This window comes from Salvelinus alpinus, chromosome 3 (genome assembly GCF_045679555.1).
Source record: "Salvelinus alpinus chromosome 3, SLU_Salpinus.1, whole genome shotgun sequence".
NCBI lineage: Eukaryota > Metazoa > Chordata > Actinopteri > Salmoniformes > Salmonidae > Salvelinus > Salvelinus alpinus.
Genome location: NC_092088.1, coordinates 16,811,720 through 16,828,617, shown reverse-complemented (window position 1 = coordinate 16,828,617; position 16,898 = coordinate 16,811,720). Strand labels below are relative to the sequence as shown.

The 16,898-nt window shown below is 41.7% G+C and overlaps 2 protein-coding genes across 9 annotated transcripts; one reads left to right on the top strand and one right to left on the bottom strand.

Annotated features, from left to right (window-relative positions):
• Nucleotides 1–3,612: 3,612 nt before the first annotated feature.
• Nucleotides 3,613–7,797, top strand: LOC139570127 (protein phosphatase 1 regulatory subunit 3C-B-like). 2 transcript variants are annotated; one of them, XM_071391694.1, is made up of 2 exons: nucleotides 3,613–3,810; nucleotides 5,051–7,797. In XM_071391694.1, the coding sequence occupies exons 1-2, from the start codon at nucleotides 3,797–3,799 to the stop codon at nucleotides 5,997–5,999; spliced, it is 963 nt and encodes a 320-aa protein (XP_071247795.1). In that variant the 5' UTR covers nucleotides 3,613–3,796; the 3' UTR covers nucleotides 6,000–7,797. The 2 variants fall into 2 exon arrangements, with proteins under 2 accessions (XP_071247795.1, XP_071247797.1); XM_071391696.1 differs by lacking the exon at nucleotides 3,613–3,810 and adding an exon at nucleotides 4,152–4,286.
• Nucleotides 7,798–11,262: 3,465 nt separating this feature from the next.
• On the bottom strand, nucleotides 11,263–14,995 carry LOC139570126 (putative nuclease HARBI1). Of its 7 annotated transcripts, XR_011674014.1 has the most exons (11): nucleotides 14,249–14,995; nucleotides 13,985–14,161; nucleotides 13,833–13,894; nucleotides 13,664–13,750; nucleotides 13,535–13,576; nucleotides 13,293–13,466; nucleotides 13,178–13,213; nucleotides 12,525–13,079; nucleotides 12,340–12,455; nucleotides 12,132–12,243; nucleotides 11,263–12,037 (listed from the first exon to the last, which is right to left on the bottom strand). XR_011674014.1 is itself a non-coding variant. In XM_071391690.1 (10 exons), exons 7-10 carry the CDS (start codon nucleotides 12,994–12,996, stop codon nucleotides 11,688–11,690), a joined length of 1,050 nt encoding a protein of 349 aa, XP_071247791.1. In that variant the 5' UTR covers nucleotides 12,997–13,079; nucleotides 13,178–13,213; nucleotides 13,293–13,466; nucleotides 13,535–13,576; nucleotides 13,664–13,750; nucleotides 13,833–13,894; nucleotides 13,985–14,995; the 3' UTR covers nucleotides 11,263–11,687. The 7 variants fall into 7 exon arrangements, 6 of the variants coding, with proteins under 6 accessions (XP_071247791.1, XP_071247792.1, XP_071247793.1 ...); XM_071391690.1 differs by having other exon boundaries at nucleotides 13,985–14,995; XM_071391691.1 differs by having other exon boundaries at nucleotides 13,293–13,576.
• Nucleotides 14,996–16,898: the final 1,903 nt, after the last annotated feature.

The window sequence follows — 16,898 nt, the reverse complement described above, 5'->3', positions numbered from 1 at the left end:
TGCGTGCGCTGCAGGATTTTAATCCATGATGGCGTAGTGTGTTACTAATGGTTTTCTTTGAGACCGTGGTCCCAGCTCTCTTCAGGTCATTGACCAGGTCCTGCCGTGTAGTTCTGGGCTGATCCCTCACCTTCCTCATGATCATTGATGCCCCACGAGGTGAGATCTTGCATGGAGCCCCAGACCGAGGGTGATTGACCGGCATCTTGAACTTCTTCCATTTTCTAATAATTGCGCCAACAGTTGTTGCCTTCTCACCAAGCTGCTTGCCTATTGTCCTGTAGCCCATCCCAGCCTTGTGCAGGTCTACAATTTTATCCCTGATGTCCTTACACAGCTCTCTGGTCTTGGCCATTGTGGAGAGGTTGGAGTCTGTTTGATTGAGTGTGTGGACAGGTGTCTTTTATACAGGTAACGAGTTCAAACAGGTGCAGTTAATACAGGTAATGAGTGGAGAACAGGAGGGCTTCTTAAAGAATAACTAACAGGTCTGTGAGAGCCGGAATTCTTACTGGTTGGTAGGTGATCAAATACTTGTCATGCAATAAAATGCAAATGAATTACTTAAAAATCATACAATGTGATTTTCTGGATTTTTGTTTTAGATTCCGTCTCTCACAGTTGAAGTGTACCTATGATAAGAATTACAGACCTCTACATGCTTTGTAAGTAGGAAAACCTGCAAAATCGGCAGTGTATCAAATACTTGTTCTCCCCACTGTACATATATATATATATAGTGGGGCAAAAAAGTATTTAGTCAGCCACCAATTGTGGCTGACTAAATTGTGGCTGACTAAAAGTTTAACAAAAGTTTCTCAATACTTTGTTATATACCCTTTGTTGGCAATGACAGAGGTCAAACGTTTTCTGTAAGTCTTCACAAGGTTTTCACACACTGTTGCTGGTATTTTGGCCCATTCCTCCATGCAGATCTCCTCTAGAGCAGTGATGTTTTGGGGCTGTTGCTGGGCAACACGGACTTTCAACTCCCTCCAAAGATTTTCTATGGGGTTGAGATCTGGAGACTGGCTAGGCCACTCCAGGACCTTGAAATGCTTCTTACGAAGCCACTCCTTTGTTGCCCGGGCGGTGTGTTTGGGATCATTGTCATGCTGAAAGACCCAGCCACGTTTCATCTTAAATGCCCTTGCTGATGGTAGGCTTTGTTACTTTGGTCCCAGCTCTCTGCAGGTCATTCACTAGGTCCCCCCGTGTGGTTCTGGGATTTTTGCTCACCGTTCTTGTGATCATTTTGACCCCACGGGGTGAGATCTTGCGTGGAGCCCCAGATCGAGGGAGATTATCAGTGGTCTTGTATGTCTTCCATTTCCTAATAATTGCTCCCACAGTTGATTTCTTCAAACCAAGCAGCTTACCTATTGCAGATTCAGTCTTCCCAGCCTGGTGCAGGTCTACAATTTTGTTTCTGGTGTCCTTTGACAGCTCTTTGGTCTTGGCCATAGTGGAGTTTGGAGTGTGACTGTTTGAGGTTGTGGACAGGTGTCTTTTATACTGATAACAAGTTCAAACAGGTGCCATTAATACAGGTAACGAGTGGAGGACAGAGGAGCCTCTTAAAGAAGAAGTTACAGGTCTGTGAGAGCCAGAAATCTTGCTTGTTTGTAGGTGACCAAATACTTTATTTCCACCATAATTTGCAAATAAATTCATTAAAAATCCTACAATGTGATTTTCTGGATTTTCTTTTCTCATTTTGTCTGTCATAGTTGAAGTGTACCTATGATGAAAATTACAGGCCTCTCTCATCTTTTTAAGTGGGAGAACTTGCACAATTGGTGGCTGACTAAATACTTTTTTGCCCCACTGTATATATATATATATATATATATATGTTTGAATTTTTCTTCCACTTTGACGTTACATAGTATTTTGTGTAGATCGTTGACCAAAAATGAAAATTAATTCAATTTTAATCGCACTTTGTAACACAACAAAATGTGTAAAAAGTGAAGGGGTGTGAATACTTTCTGAAGGCACTGTGTGTTGCTACTGTAACGCAGTGAACATGCATTCTGTGGACGTGCAGACTGGCATTAAAGTTAACTTCCTGTTATGCAAGAACCAATGAATATGCAGGAACTCCTGACCCTGACCGTGAACGCTAGACATATTACTTTACCGAACCAGGGAAGCACATACTTTAAGCCAAATGGTTGCTATGAGGAAATATTTTGCAATAAGAAAAATGTTTTTAGAGAGAAACAGTGGTGGAAAAAGTACCCAATTGTCATACTTGAGTAAAAATAAAGATACGGTAAAAGAAAATGACTCAAGTAAAAGTGAAAGTCACCCAGTAAAATACTACTTGAGTAAAAGTCTAAAAGTATTTGGTTTTAAATAAACGTAAGTATAAAAAGTAAATGTAATTGATCAAATGTACTTAAGTATCAAAAGTTAAAGTATAAATCATTTCAAATTCCTTATATTAAGCAAACCAGACGGCACCATTTTCTTGTTTTTTAAATTTACGGATAGCCAGGGGCACGCTCCTACACTCAGACATAATTTACAAACAAAGCATTTGAACAATGTTTCCCCGGGACGCTTCCGTGTAGAGTCCTCCTTACTAGCTTTAAATGGCATCTTGCAGATGATCATACGATGATCATCTGCTCAGACAAGTTCAAATAGATTTGCTGTGTCAGGGTGGAGGTATTTCAGAGCCTGAAGTTGCCTAAGATCTCCATAGAAATGTCTCCCAGCCCAGGCTTATATTTTGATTGTGGTCCCATACTTTCCCATACAAAAAGAGTCAACTAGACCTGGAATTTCACTAATGGGCTAATGAAATGTTATGAGATGTCTCAGGCCTATCTTCCAAATATTATGAGATATGGTAAGCCTACTTTAAGGAATAATGTATATAATGTCTACAAAGTCTATAATGTATACACACTGAGTGTAAAAAACACTCAGAACACCAGCTCTTTCCATGGCATATACTGACCAGGTGAATCCTTGTGAAAGCTATGATACCTTAATGATGTAACTTGTTAAATCCACTTCAATCAGTGTAGATGAAGGGGAGAAGACAGTTTAAAGGTGGACTTTTAAGCCTTGAGACATGTATTGTGTATGTGTGCCATTCAGAGGTTGAATGGGCAAGACAAAATACTGAAGTACCTTTGAACAGGATATGGTAGTAGTTGGCAGGCACACCGGTTTGTGTCAAGAACTGCAGCACTGCCGGGTTTTTCACATTTAACAGTTTCCTGTGTTTATCAAGAATGGTCCACCACCCAAAGGACATCCAGCCAACTTGACACAACGTGGGAAGCACTTGGGAGGGGAGAGGAGGGGGGGGGGGGGGTGCAACACAATATTATAACTATGTTATTTACATGCATGTAGTTTCTAAACAGAAAACAACCAGTAGAGGTCTATCATGACTCTGTCAAGCCATCTCCGCCCCCACTCCCCATCCCTCAACGTAGCCTGAGCCGACTAGACGTTTCAGCACCTGGGGCGGACTGTAGACAGGCAAAGCTGCTCGCTGATTGCTCGAGCGATCCTCGTTTGGCTTCTCCATTGGCTATCATCCTGTATTCACGTGAAGCAGTATGCAAATCGTCCGATGTAGCCTACCGATTGAAAATGCTGAGGCCATTAACAGTACAGCTGGACTGCAGAGGGGAAGGGGGCGTGCCACGCAGCATTCAGGAACCTCAACCATATTTAATCGGAATGGCTAAATAACATTTTTTTTTCGATTTAGTTCTTAAAAAGTTATTCCGTTTATTCACCAGCTACATTTACAGTTTTTGTCTTTCCAATGAATTGCACAAGGTAAGCTCACAGTGCGTCAAAGATGAAGCGCTTCGATGCACAGTAAATAGATGGGACATTTATTTTGAACTGCGCAATGAAAGAACATGAAACGTTACTTAAATATAAACGTTTTTGAATGCCAGGTGAGATTACCTCTGGCTGAAATATGATTAACTCACTCACTGACCAGTTTTCTTTTACCTTGGAGACTGTTTCTTAATTGTTTTATTGACTGGCCATTCTATAGTGCAGGGTTTCCCTAACTCTGTCCTCCCCCTTCCCTGGGTACACGTATTGGCGTTTGCCCTAGCACTACACAGCTGATTCAAATAAACCAAAACATTATCAAGCATTGATATTTGAATCAGCTGTGTAGTGCTAGGGCAAAAACGAAAATGTGTTCACCCAGGACCGAGTTTGTGAAACCCTGTCCTAGGCTACTGCCCAAATCATTGCTACGAACTTAAACCTGTATGTGTTAAAGCCATTCTAGTGTGAGTAAAAACTTTTTAAAGGTTGATAGCTATTTATTTATTTTCTGGATTTTTGTAGGCCATTGCTTATGATAAACTGGGTGGTTCGAGCCTTGAATGTTGATTGGCTGACAGCTGTGGTATATCAGACCGTATACCACGGATATGACAACATGTATTTTTACTGCTCTAATTACGTTGGTAACCAGTTTATAATAGCAAACCTCAGGGGTTTGTGACTCCGCGTTGCGTAGTGCATAAGGACAGTCCTTATCCATTGTATATTGAGAACTTGTTCTTAACTGACTAGTTATATAAAGGTTAGATAAAATAAAAAATATTGGCCGTATACACACACCTCCTCGTGCCTTATTGCTTAATTATTTTTCTTGAAAATAATTAGGCCTGTTAGAATTGTTAAATTATGCAATATAGCTCCCTACAAATAATTATTATAGCCTGCTGTAAACTAGTTTGAGCATTATTGTCAGTGTAGATATTCAAACTGTTCCAGGAACAAATGTATTATATATTTTACAAATCTGTGCCAGATTAATTTGGATGACAGGTCTCTTCAATTAATGACCTACGTCAGCAGGGGTCTGGGAGAAGGTAGCATGTCCAGTGAAATCAGGTCAGGGTTTCACAGCTGCATTCGGAACATCAGAATTCTGACACAAGTTCCATTACTTTACTTTGGACTACATTTGACTATTTTCAGTCTCACCTAAACAGATAACTATTTGGCCTTTAACCTTGTCTGGTGCTTTATTCTTTTTCAACAGGGTCCTCCACATGTTGAACCCCAGGCCAATGCCAGGTCCTATCATGCCAGTAGATGTAGCCATGAGGATCTGCCTGGCAAGCTCTCCACCCCTGCGCAGCTTCCTCAGCACGTACGAGGACTGCCGATCGCGAAACCTGGTCAACCGCTACAAACCACTGAGGCCATGCATCAGCTCCAAGCAGCAGCTAGAGGACTCCAGCCTAGGATGGAAGAGTGCCAGGGCCAAGGGGAAGAAGCGGGTGATCTTTGCCGATTCAAAAGGCATGTCCCTAACGGCCATCCACGTGTTCAAGGAGTTTGAGGAGGACCCACTGTCTGACCTTCAATTTGACCTGTCTGACCTGGCCAATGCCACCGCTGGCCTCAAGGTCTCCGTGGAGAAAAGTTTTACTCTTGATTTCCCACAGCCCGCTGCAGATTATCTGGACTTCAGGAACCGGCTCAAGAAGAACCAAGTGTGTCTGGAAAACTGCATACTCCAGGAACGGTCGCTCACCGGCACTGTGAAAGTCAGGAACGTAAGCTTTGAGAAATCGGTCTCCATCCGGATAACGTTTGACTCGTGGAAAACCCACACGGACATCGCTAGTACGTACCTAAACAATGTGTACGGTTGTTTGGACACTGACACCTTCTCTTTCACTGTCGACCTGCCAAGTTCTGTGCCCTCACAGGAGCGTGTGGAGTTTTGCATATGCTTCACCACCCAGGATCAGACGTACTGGGACAACAACGATGAGAAGAACTACAAGTTGCTCCACAACGACACAGACGCAGACCAGACCAGCAACCCCATCATCCAGACCACCGCACCAGTGGAGTTCAAGAGAGACGGAAAGAGGCCGGAGATGGAGTTTGACCAGTTCGGGAGCCCGAGGACATCCAGTGGATTCTTCCCTGAATGGCAGAGCTGGGGACACATAGAGAATACAACCCCATACTGGTGAAGCAACAACAAGGCTTTTATGAGAAATCCACAAGCTTCTCCAACAGAATCAACTCCCAATTGCTTGATGTAAGAGGAGTGACAACAGAAAATTTAACAGTATGTACACATGAGAGTGCTGGCTGACCCCCCTCAACAGTGAAGATATAACCACAATCTGAACAGTTAAGATGTTCAAGATCTGTGACTCACAAGTCAACAGTTGAGGTCATTGTGGGGCTTTAGAGTGGGCATTTTTGTATTGTCACTACAATGGAAAGGTTCAGAATGGGTTTCTCTTCATGTTTGGGGGTATATGTGAAGGTACAGAAATCTACAAACAACAGTTTGAGCCTGTAAGCATCTGTTATCATCCAGTTAACCCCCTAATCACTGTGACCAGTACTCAACATAAAGCATTGTGGTAAAATGCTATCATAGCCACAAAAATATAGCTAGAATTAACGACAAATAGCGAAGGGCATTTTAAGGTTGAGATATCTAGAAATTGGTTTAGACTTTAAAAGTGTACACTTTTTGTAGTGAATTTAAAAAATGTGTTGTAACATAGATGCCTTCCTTTTTATAATGTTAATTTGATTGTCCGTTAAGCTGTTTGTAATCTCGGCCACCAGCCCGCTCACTCTGTCGAGACTACTCTTTGTGACATATGCAACGTTTAGCGTAAATGCAGTCTCCACGAACGTAGGAACATTGCCTTTCAATCGCACTATATTTCAATCGCACTATAACTCGGATCTGCCGCAATACTCCAGCTATACGGAATTAATCCAGCTCTAAGGCTTTTTCAAAAAGAGAAAGATGACTCCAGATTTGGGAGCCTGCACTTTAGTGAATATTTTCAAAGGTTTAGCATTTTGTACATAGATCTTTTTTTGGTGAGTTTTATATCAACAGAAGTATCTTTACTTGCCCTGTAATAGATGGAACTATTCCTTGCTGTTAGACATATGGTAAGCCATCAAAATGTCAGTATAACGTAAGTCGCCCGTATGTTGACGGACATGGTTGACAGTTCCAGAGCAGTCTTTGCACTGACCGAAATACAGTATGCCTTTTAAATGTGAGAATGTGAAAGAATGAGACGTTGAAAGTGGAATAATTTGGTACAACATGATGAACTTCATATTGAAGTTGCTTCAGTGTTTCATGGCACCGTTTGAAGACTTTCAGGTAAACAAAACAGAAAAGCAATACAGGTAAATATGCATGACTATACCCCAGCATATTATCAATTAGGTGTAGGACTAAATGGAGCACCTACCTTTTTTTTGCACAAAGGTTTTCATACATACGTCCATTGTATTTTTGAAAAGCCTTTGCATGCAAACACATTTTATATGCTCTTCCTACCCTTCTCTTCTTAATGTTTGCTGCTTCTGTATGTAAGTGCTATTCTATCTTCAATGTGTTTCATGAACCCGTGGTATGTGAACGCTCCTATGGGAAACAGGGGAAAGAGAATGAGGAGAGTGGGGATGTTATTTAAGGAATGTACGACTAAGTAAGGGAAGTGTTTAAAAGGGAAATGAATGGAAAAGAGGTCAGTGTTAGAGGGCTATGCCTTGGGACTGAGGCTTCAGAGTTTACCAGGAAGTGGTGAACATTGTCAGCTGCTTTGTTTGTTGAAGTGTAAATAAGCATGAAGCGGAATGCAAAGGGCTATGACACGAGCCATGGTGTCTAACCGCCAGCGTCTTTTTCTACTGCAAGGAAGGGTCTCTGTGTGTAAAATGGTTTACTGTTTTCTCTGTTCCTTTCAGAAATAAGAAATAAAATCTAATGTTTATAGTGTAAAAGACTCTTGACTTTTCAATCTGGATTTTAGGTTAATATATTTTCTAAGAGGAATTATCCGGCTGGCATCACCTTCTCGTGCAATACCATTGTCTAAGCTCAAGTAGAACCTCCTTAGACGTAGATTCAATCAGATCAAGCATTAACCGGCGATAGCCAAAACCCGCATGCCTGATGTTTCGGCGATGTCGGAGGTGGAACTGCATTGGAGCTGTCAAATTGGTGAGTAGCTGCTCTTGATCATTGTCACGAAGCCACACTTGTCCCACTCCCGTTAGAAGTTTAGAACAAGGAAGTGTAGGCTATATAGAAATAATGACGCTCAAATGTAACCTCATTAAATGAAATAGAGGATTTCTATCAGCCTAATCGAGGTCTAGACTACATCTCCCATTCCAGTGTTCAAACTTGTAAACAAGGCTGCGTGGGAGTTCTCGTAATGCAACTTCGTGCAGCCAATGGCATGGTCCGCTTTAGATATGCCAAAAGCCTCTTGCGGATTTGACAATTCTAATGCAGTTCCACCTCCGACACCGCCAAAACAACTGCTATGTGGATGTCGGCTAAAGCGGATCTGATTGATATAGAGCCCTTAATTACATTTTGTGACAAAATGGTGAACAAATTATTAAAGTGGTGTGACTCTTATAACAAAGTTCATATATACAGGGTGACCCATTCAAACAAGGAGTTAAGAGAATTTAAAACGAACGCAAACATCACGAAACCTCGGGACTGTCTAAATGGATGCATCCTAAATGTGGTCACCATAGCTGAGAGCAGTAGGTCAGGGTCTGGTCCATGCCTCAATGGTACACTATGCTTCCAGTGTCACGTGACGCACGGCGCGCAGAGAGCCTCACTTGATTTGACGAATAGCTATGCAGGGGAGGTTAATGGACAGCACTGGACAGACCGATGCCTCATTAACCAAGATGTGATGAGCTGCCAGATGTTTGAGCATACACTAGACGGGTCCAGACAGGTCGGTGATATTATTAGAGACAGAGAGAAGCTCAGAAGATGACAGACGGTGTGTGCAAACATTTAGGACTGCCTGCTAGTCGTTTGCCCGCAAAGCTGTTGAGGTATTCTGTTTTCTTCAGGATGCACTGACCTGGAGTAACTTGGCATGTTTGACTTGGCATTAATCAAAGTGTAGAAAAGTGAGCATTCTGTTGAGTCACAGAGATGAAGGGAAAGAAAACTCTCCCGGATAGGTAGGGTGAGTAGGCGTCTGTGTTTGCTGTTTGAAGGTCAGAGGTGAATTGAGCGAGTCAGTGACTCAGGTTTAGATTGATTAAAGCAAGGAGCAACTGTAGATCTCCTGATTAAAGTAACTGAGAAGCATTTTCTTGATAGAAATAAGTGGTCTGTCCCCTGGCTGAGGCTTATCATTTATTTTTGGTCTTGTTCTGATGGTCAGAGATCGAGGGTCAATACACCCAACACATGCATGCATCGATGTACGAATATCACACACCAAATATTACTATTTCAGTTCAGATCAATAGAGTACAAAAACATTGTTGGATTTGGCAAAGCCTACCTTGCAAATAATGGGATCCTGAAATTAATTTAGGTGATATCATCTGCTTGTTAACATAGGACACTTCAATAATATCATATGGATACCTAGCATTTCACACATACACTTACCAAGGCTATCACAAGTAAGGTGGACAAAGCAAGCCTTTGTGATGAACCATCTCATGGCCTCCTCTCCAGGGGCCCCAATCGGGCCTGAAAATGTTCTAATTACTGCTGGACATTAACAGCATGGTCCAGTGAGCTCTGTTGACATTTTATTTAGGGCTCTTGGGTAAAGAACAGTGACCCACTGCTGTGCTTTACTGTCTGAGTATGATTCCCATGATGCCTTACAGTCCTAGGGATGGCTGGATAAAACAGACTGACTGACTAACTAAAAATACCTCCTCTGTTCTAGAGCAATCATCCTCATAGGCTGCTGAACACAGGAAAAAAAATAACTGGGTTTCCTGGGTATCCCAAAAGCAGTTTTAAAAACAGCATTAAATGTTTTTACCTATCAGAGTAGCCCAAACATGAGTACCACAATCCTACTACTGTGATATTTATGTTTGTTATTGCTACAGTTCATATATTATAGTAAATACATAATAAATTACGATAATACTGCATTTTCTTAGGTAGTCCATCAACTTTCTCATAACATGCTCATAATAATCTACTATAAGTAGAAATGCAAGATTTGCAGCAACCAATCCAAGAGTCCATGGATCTTGTTGCCTTTTTGCAGGTCAAAAGGTCAGGTATGTCAGACAGCAGCTGTGGGCGATACTCCCTGTCCAGTCACTCTACTATTAGATATGTCATATTACTTCTACTCATTCATACCAATAGACCCCTTTACACTGCCAACGCCTCACCTTAGCCAGCATCTCAGAATGGCTCCTCTGCTATTCACTCCATGTGAATGAGCCCAATAGCCTGGCAGATGTGTGTTAACTTTGGTTACTCTTCAGATGAGTTGAATGAGTTGTTGTGGAGAGTAATGTTTCCAGACTTTATGGTGTTATGACACATCAATTTGAATTCCATTACAATTCAAAATATTTCCAGACACGGTAACAGGTCCCATGCAGCTGGACATAGTATTTGGAGTTGTCAGTGGTTCTCTATTTATAGAAAATCCCCCACTCAGTATTGATACTATCAGCTTGAACCTTGAAGCCAAAGCAAGTTCTGTGTTTGTTACCAGGGGCCTGTTGCACAAAACTAGGATAAGGGATTAAGCCAGGATATCTTGGTGATCCTGGCTCAATTGATCCGTAATCCGGTTGCACTAAAGATGGATAGGGGGCAGGAGGATATGTTATGGTATAAATTACCATGGAGATTTATTCTGTGGAGCTAGCCTGCTCCAGACCAGGCTAAATTCCAGGATCTATTTAATCTCATCCCTAATGTCAGTCAGCAGTCACCACAAATGGAAACCAATAGTTATTTCACTGCTCACTATACATTGTTATCACATATAACTAGACCCACTGTTATTATTTAAACGTTTGTGATCATTAATTTCAATGATTTTGGATAAAAAATGATTTTTAGATGATGTTGCTATCATTAGATAATTTACAGTTTCCCATAGACTATAAGGCTATATATAAAATGATAGAATATTAGGGCCACAGAGGGGAAAAAAACACAAGTCATAATATTGTAACCAGTTGTTTTAAAGGAGGACAGTTGTTAAAATGACAGATGTGGGGCATTTCGTGAAATTGTACTTCAGTATGGTTTCATAAACAAAGACATGCTGATGTGCCAGAATATTAAGTATCACATTGTCATAAGTATCAAAACTGTAAAAACAATATGTAGCTTTTCTGCAGAAAGAACCAGCCTCATAAATTTATGACTTTATCCTTTTTCTTCAGTGTGGCCCTAGTACTCTGTCATATAAACAAATACACATTCCATATGAATATAAAAACACAATGTGTAACATTATGTTCCTTTATTGAATAAGGACAAAACAAAGCAGGTAAACCATCAGCTCCTTTCGAAACTGAAGTCACAGTGACTCTACAAGATGGAAAGCACAGAATCCAAGCATATTATACAAAATGATACATACACATTCAAAGGTCTGTATATAACACACCCTGCATGTCTGCACACTAAAATAAATGCAGGACAAATCCATACACATCAACTGAACAGACAAATGAATGGATGCAGTAGCCTCCCTGCAGCCTTGTATTACACACAGTATACCGCACAAACATCATAAGAGGCCAAATTCGTCAAAAAACGAACCCAAAAAAACCCAAATTCCTCTGCCACCGCAGGACATATTTAACCAAAATTGAAAGCACACATACTAACTAAAATAATTCAACACTTATTGGTCCCTCAGCAGCCGACCACTGTCGTCATCAGGGAAGATTGCCGGATTGTCCCAGTCCATGGCTGGTGGCACTCTGGGGGCCCTCTCCTTCCTCAGGCAGGCCACATTGTGGAGGACAGCACAAGCCACAGTAATATCACATGCCCTAACAGGGCTGACCCTTAATTTGTGAAGGCAGTGAAAGCGTGCCTTCAGGAGGCCAAAGGTCATTTCAACTCTGGCCCTGGTCCTGGCATGGGCATGGTTGTAGGCCTGCTGTGCTTCCTGGGGGTCTGTGAAAGGTGTCAGGAGAAAAGGCTGGCAGCCATACCCCCTGTCTCCCAGCAACACACCAGAGAATTCACCTGTCAACACAAAATCTCATCATTACTACCTCATAAACACAGTGATATTCTTGACACAGCCATGATGGTTATAAATAGGGGTTGTGTGGCTTACCTTGTGATAGGCACTGATAGATTTCAGAGGCCCGAAAGATTCTGGAGTCATGGACTGAGCCAGGCCATTTTGCCACAACATTGCTGATCACACAGTCAGCATTGCAGACCATCTGAAATCATAAGATGAGGAATATTACACCAATCAATGCACATCACTGGCAATGCAGAGTGTTCGTCAATGGACAATATCAAAAAGTTATGTTCACCTGAACATTAATGCTGTGAAAGGATTTCCTATTCACAAAATCGGCCTCATGGGCACCTGAGGGGGCTTTTATCCTTATGTGTGTGCAGTCCACTGCACCAATGACATTGGGGAAACCTGTCACACAAAGTAATGAGTATCCTACTATGTGTTAACAGTTGTCCTGTAATTTGTAGATCCTCTTACCTGCAATCCTATAGAACTCCTCTTTGATGTCACAGAGTCTTCTGTGGCCAGGGAAGGAGATGAAGACATCTGCTAATGCTTTGATAGCCAGACACACACTCCTTATTGTGCGGCAAATTGTGGCCTTGTTCAGCTGTTCTGCATCCCCCACTGAGTACAGGAAGGCTCCACTAGCAAAAAAGCGCAAGGCCACACAAACCATTTGCTCCACACTCAGTGCATGGCTCCGTGCAGTGCGGTGCTTAATCCTGGGACCCAGTAGTCTGCATAGATACCTGATGCCATCTGCAGAAAACCTGTATCTTTCATATAGATGGTCATCAGGGAAGGCCAGTGGGTCCAACCGGTCCCTGAAGACCCTTTCTCGCCTGAAGGCTCTCCTCAGCACAAGTGCTTCTTCATCCACCACATCTCGCACGAATGGGCATGCCATTGTCAGAGCAGAAAGGAACACACAATTTTGGGCCTTCATATAGGCTAGTGGCCACACCTGGTGCTGGGGGGGTGGGCAAAAGAGGGCGATGCCTTATAACGATGACTTGGTTGTACTGATTGCTGGGAAAATAAAAAAAACCTTAGAAAGATGCCACCGTCCTGTGTGCTCACAATAAGAGCTCATATGTCATGGCTCACTTGACTTTACGAGAATATACCTAATTTTTATTTTGAGCTGTGTCATCTTCTTGGAGCTGGGGGAGGAAAGAAAAATAATGATTAATACATTTGTGTTACAGTTAGCATACAGTGTACATTGAAGGCATATCTCACCTCCCTCTCAAGTTTTTTTATTTCAAGGTCCAGTTTCCTAATTGTCCTCTTTTTTATTTCGGACTCCAGTGCAAGATTTTCCATCTTTTTCTTCTTGTACTGAATGTCTATGTCTGCCAGTTCTATTTGGCGCCGGAGGTGGTTGCCATACAACTTTCTGATAGCTTGTGAGCTCTGTGAACACAATACAATTAGCGCAGCTGGAATTTGGCAGGATGTGGTGTCCTTTTATTAATACGCACTATGTTGCCAGGCTGGTTTTCCCACTGTATAGCATCTGGGTCCTGTAAAAGAAATTAGATTTTTTGATTTTGATGAGGACTCCTCACCATTGTAGAGTAAATAGTACTTTCACAGTCTTAACATGATACCTCATGCCTTCTGGAATCCAGAGAGATGGTCTCCTCCTCATCATCGTCTCCATCATGTGCTGTTGCTGCTGCACTGGGGCCTTCACCCTATCACATTTAATCGGATTCATATTGAAGCTAGTAGACAAGACATGCCAGGCCTACAGTATGCCTTTGATGGAGTACTCACTGGATCAGCATCGTCTGGTGCTTGTGCTGGTGGCTCTAACAGGAACACAGTGCTGCCAGACACTGCAAGGCAATAGGTAAACCAAAGTCAGACAGTCCAAATTGATTCAATATGAATGTGGTTGTATCCCATGTAGAGATGGAAGGACATACCTTGAATGAAGCGGGTGGCATCTTGGGAGGAACCTATGCTCGTCTCTTTCCCCCCAGGGATCCCCTCTAAGACGGGCCTGCCTTTATTTAGCTCCAAGGCCATGTCCTCTGCTGGGGTAAGGTCAGCCTTTGGTGACCCACCACCCGTGCCTTGTCTGTGGGTATTCTTTTTCACTGCTAAAACAGTACAGACAATGTGTGAGCAGGCACCTTCTGGGTACAATATATGCTTGTGCTTTGTTAAATATTAGTCAGGGACCATACCATTCTGCAGAATGTTCTTGTATTTGATTTTGACCTGCTGCCATGTCCGTTTTGGCCCGTTCATGTTTAATCTACACACACACACACACACACACACACACACACATTTAATGGAGTCACACTGCAAAAAATTACTTGGTATTTTTGTCTTGTTTTCAGTAAAAATATCAAAAAATTTATCATAGCTTTATACAGTGTGATGGAGTTACTTTACACAATTTCACTCATATCTGCAGTGCATTTCAATTAAAAATTTAACCGTTTCATAATTACAGTACAACTGCATTTTTGGAGATGTGAATTAAATATTTGAATTGTAATTGTGATGTTTCAGCGGAGCGGTGAGTGTGTAATTGTGCACTACTTACGCATTCAGGCGGTCTGCAATACTTTGCCACGCTTTTTCTCTTTGCTTTATCACTGTGGCGGTGTTGCCTTTCTTCTTAATTATATCTTTTACCTCCTCGTATGCCTCCATGAGGATTTGTGCTTCCGACGGGGAAAAGTACGCGGCTCTAGTTGCCATGGTAAATCAGTTAATCTGTGATCTGTGGCGGGGTCTATTTGAGTGAGCCGTGAGCGCGCACCTATCCAGGATTGGTTTCACCTGGCTTAATGAATCCGTGTCTGCTCATCCTGGCTTGGTCTTTGTGCAACCAATTAAGCCTGGACGCACATGTTTTGGCTTCATTGAGCTCAGCTGAGTCATTTATCCCGGATGTCTTAATTCTACTTTTGTGCAACAGGCCCCAGGTTCTTGAGAAAAAGGATGTTTCATCATTGTTTACTGACAGAGTTGAGTCATTTCCCTTTTGCTCATTGCAGTGAAAATTATGTTAATTTGTCAGGGACTATTTCAAACTAATGGTCTGTCTTAATTAATTCTTACTGGAGTCTTTCTCAACTGAAATGATTGCATATTATTTCTGGTAGAGGTCATAGGTCAAATGAAAGAATTCCTCTCAAGTCTATGGAACTATGCTGATGAGTCAAATGTCAGTCTTGTGTAGGCATAGCATTTCCTTTCAAAGGTAGGATTTTCTGTTCTTTCACTAGGTCATTTCATTGGTACACGTCACAGTGCAATGTGTCAGCCATTTCATCACCTTGGAAAGAAACACTTGCCCTCTCCCACACTCGTTCTTCTTAGTATTAGGATGTACTTCATGTGGTTTTGATACACTCCACTCTGATGTGAAAGCATTGTAGCTGTGATTGTCTAACGAGACATGGCATATTGGCAGACAAACACATGATTAAAATTCCATTCATTATCTCTTCATTCAAGTTGTCCACAGCAGAACGTTCATTTGATACAGAGTCCTGATTTACAAAACAACGGCTGAGAATGTGTCCTACTAATAAGTCCTACTAATAACGTCAGGTAACCCCAAAATACCAGACACTACCCCATAGGCGAAACATTGCATAGTAACTCCTGATCAAATGTATCTGAGTGACTGTTGTAACGTCCATTACTTAATGGTCCAACCCTGTTACTAGTGATATTGGTGACATGGACTGGTGAATGGGCCACATCTCCAAGATACTCCTTTACTGTACATCGGTAGAGGTGGAAACTGATTGTGTAACACATACTTTGTCTTAATGTCACGTGCTGTGACCAGATCATGTTTACGACCTCGTCTCCTATTTCGTCCTGTCAAACCCTCATGTAGAATGTAATGACATATTTAAGGGTCAAAAGATGATAATCAAGGTTGGTAGACATCACTAGAGATTCATAGAGCACAGCACACAATAACGAATGTTATCCACTTATAAAATCATTTTCAATGTTCTAAGCTCTGTAACATTTTAAATTGGAGCTTTTCTCTGAGGTTTCTTTGTTACTTACTTGCAAATTATACCTATTCTTGGCGTATGCCTCAGCTGTCTGGCATGGTGGAAGAATAATCTAAATGTCAACTGTCACTCACATTAGTCAGAGTCTTGGGCTACAGTGTCTAGAGAAAGTATTCACACCCCTTGAATTATTCCACATTTTGTTGTGTTACAGCCTACATTGATTTATTTTTATCACCCAAAAACCTATTTTTTGCAAATGTATTGAAAATTAAGTTCAGAAATACCAAATTTACATACGTAAGTATTCACACTCCTGAGTCAATACATGTTAGAATCAGTGATTACAGCTGTGAGTCTTTCTGGGTAGTTCTATAAGAGCTTTGCACACCTGGATTGTGCAACATTTGCACATTATTATTTTTTAAATTCTTCAGTCTCTGTCAAGTTGTTGATCATTGCTAGAGAGCCATTTTAAAGTTTTGCCATAGATTTTCAAGCTGATTTAAGTCAAAACTGTAACTAGGCCACTGTCACGCCCTGACCATAGAGAGCTGTTTCATTCTTTATTTTGGTTAGGTCGGGGTGTGACTAGGGTGGGTAATCTAGGTTGTTTATTTTTATGTTGGCCTGGTATGGTTCCCAATCAGAGGCAGCTGTTTAGCGTTGTCTCTGATTGGGGATCATATTTAGGCAGCCATTTCCCCACTGTTTTTTTGTGGGATCTTGTTTATGTGTAGTTGCCTGTGAGCACTCCATAGCGTCACGTGTTGTTTGCTCTTTATTTTTATTTTTTGTGCGGTTCACTTCTAATAAAAAATGTTGAACCGATTTCACGCTGCGC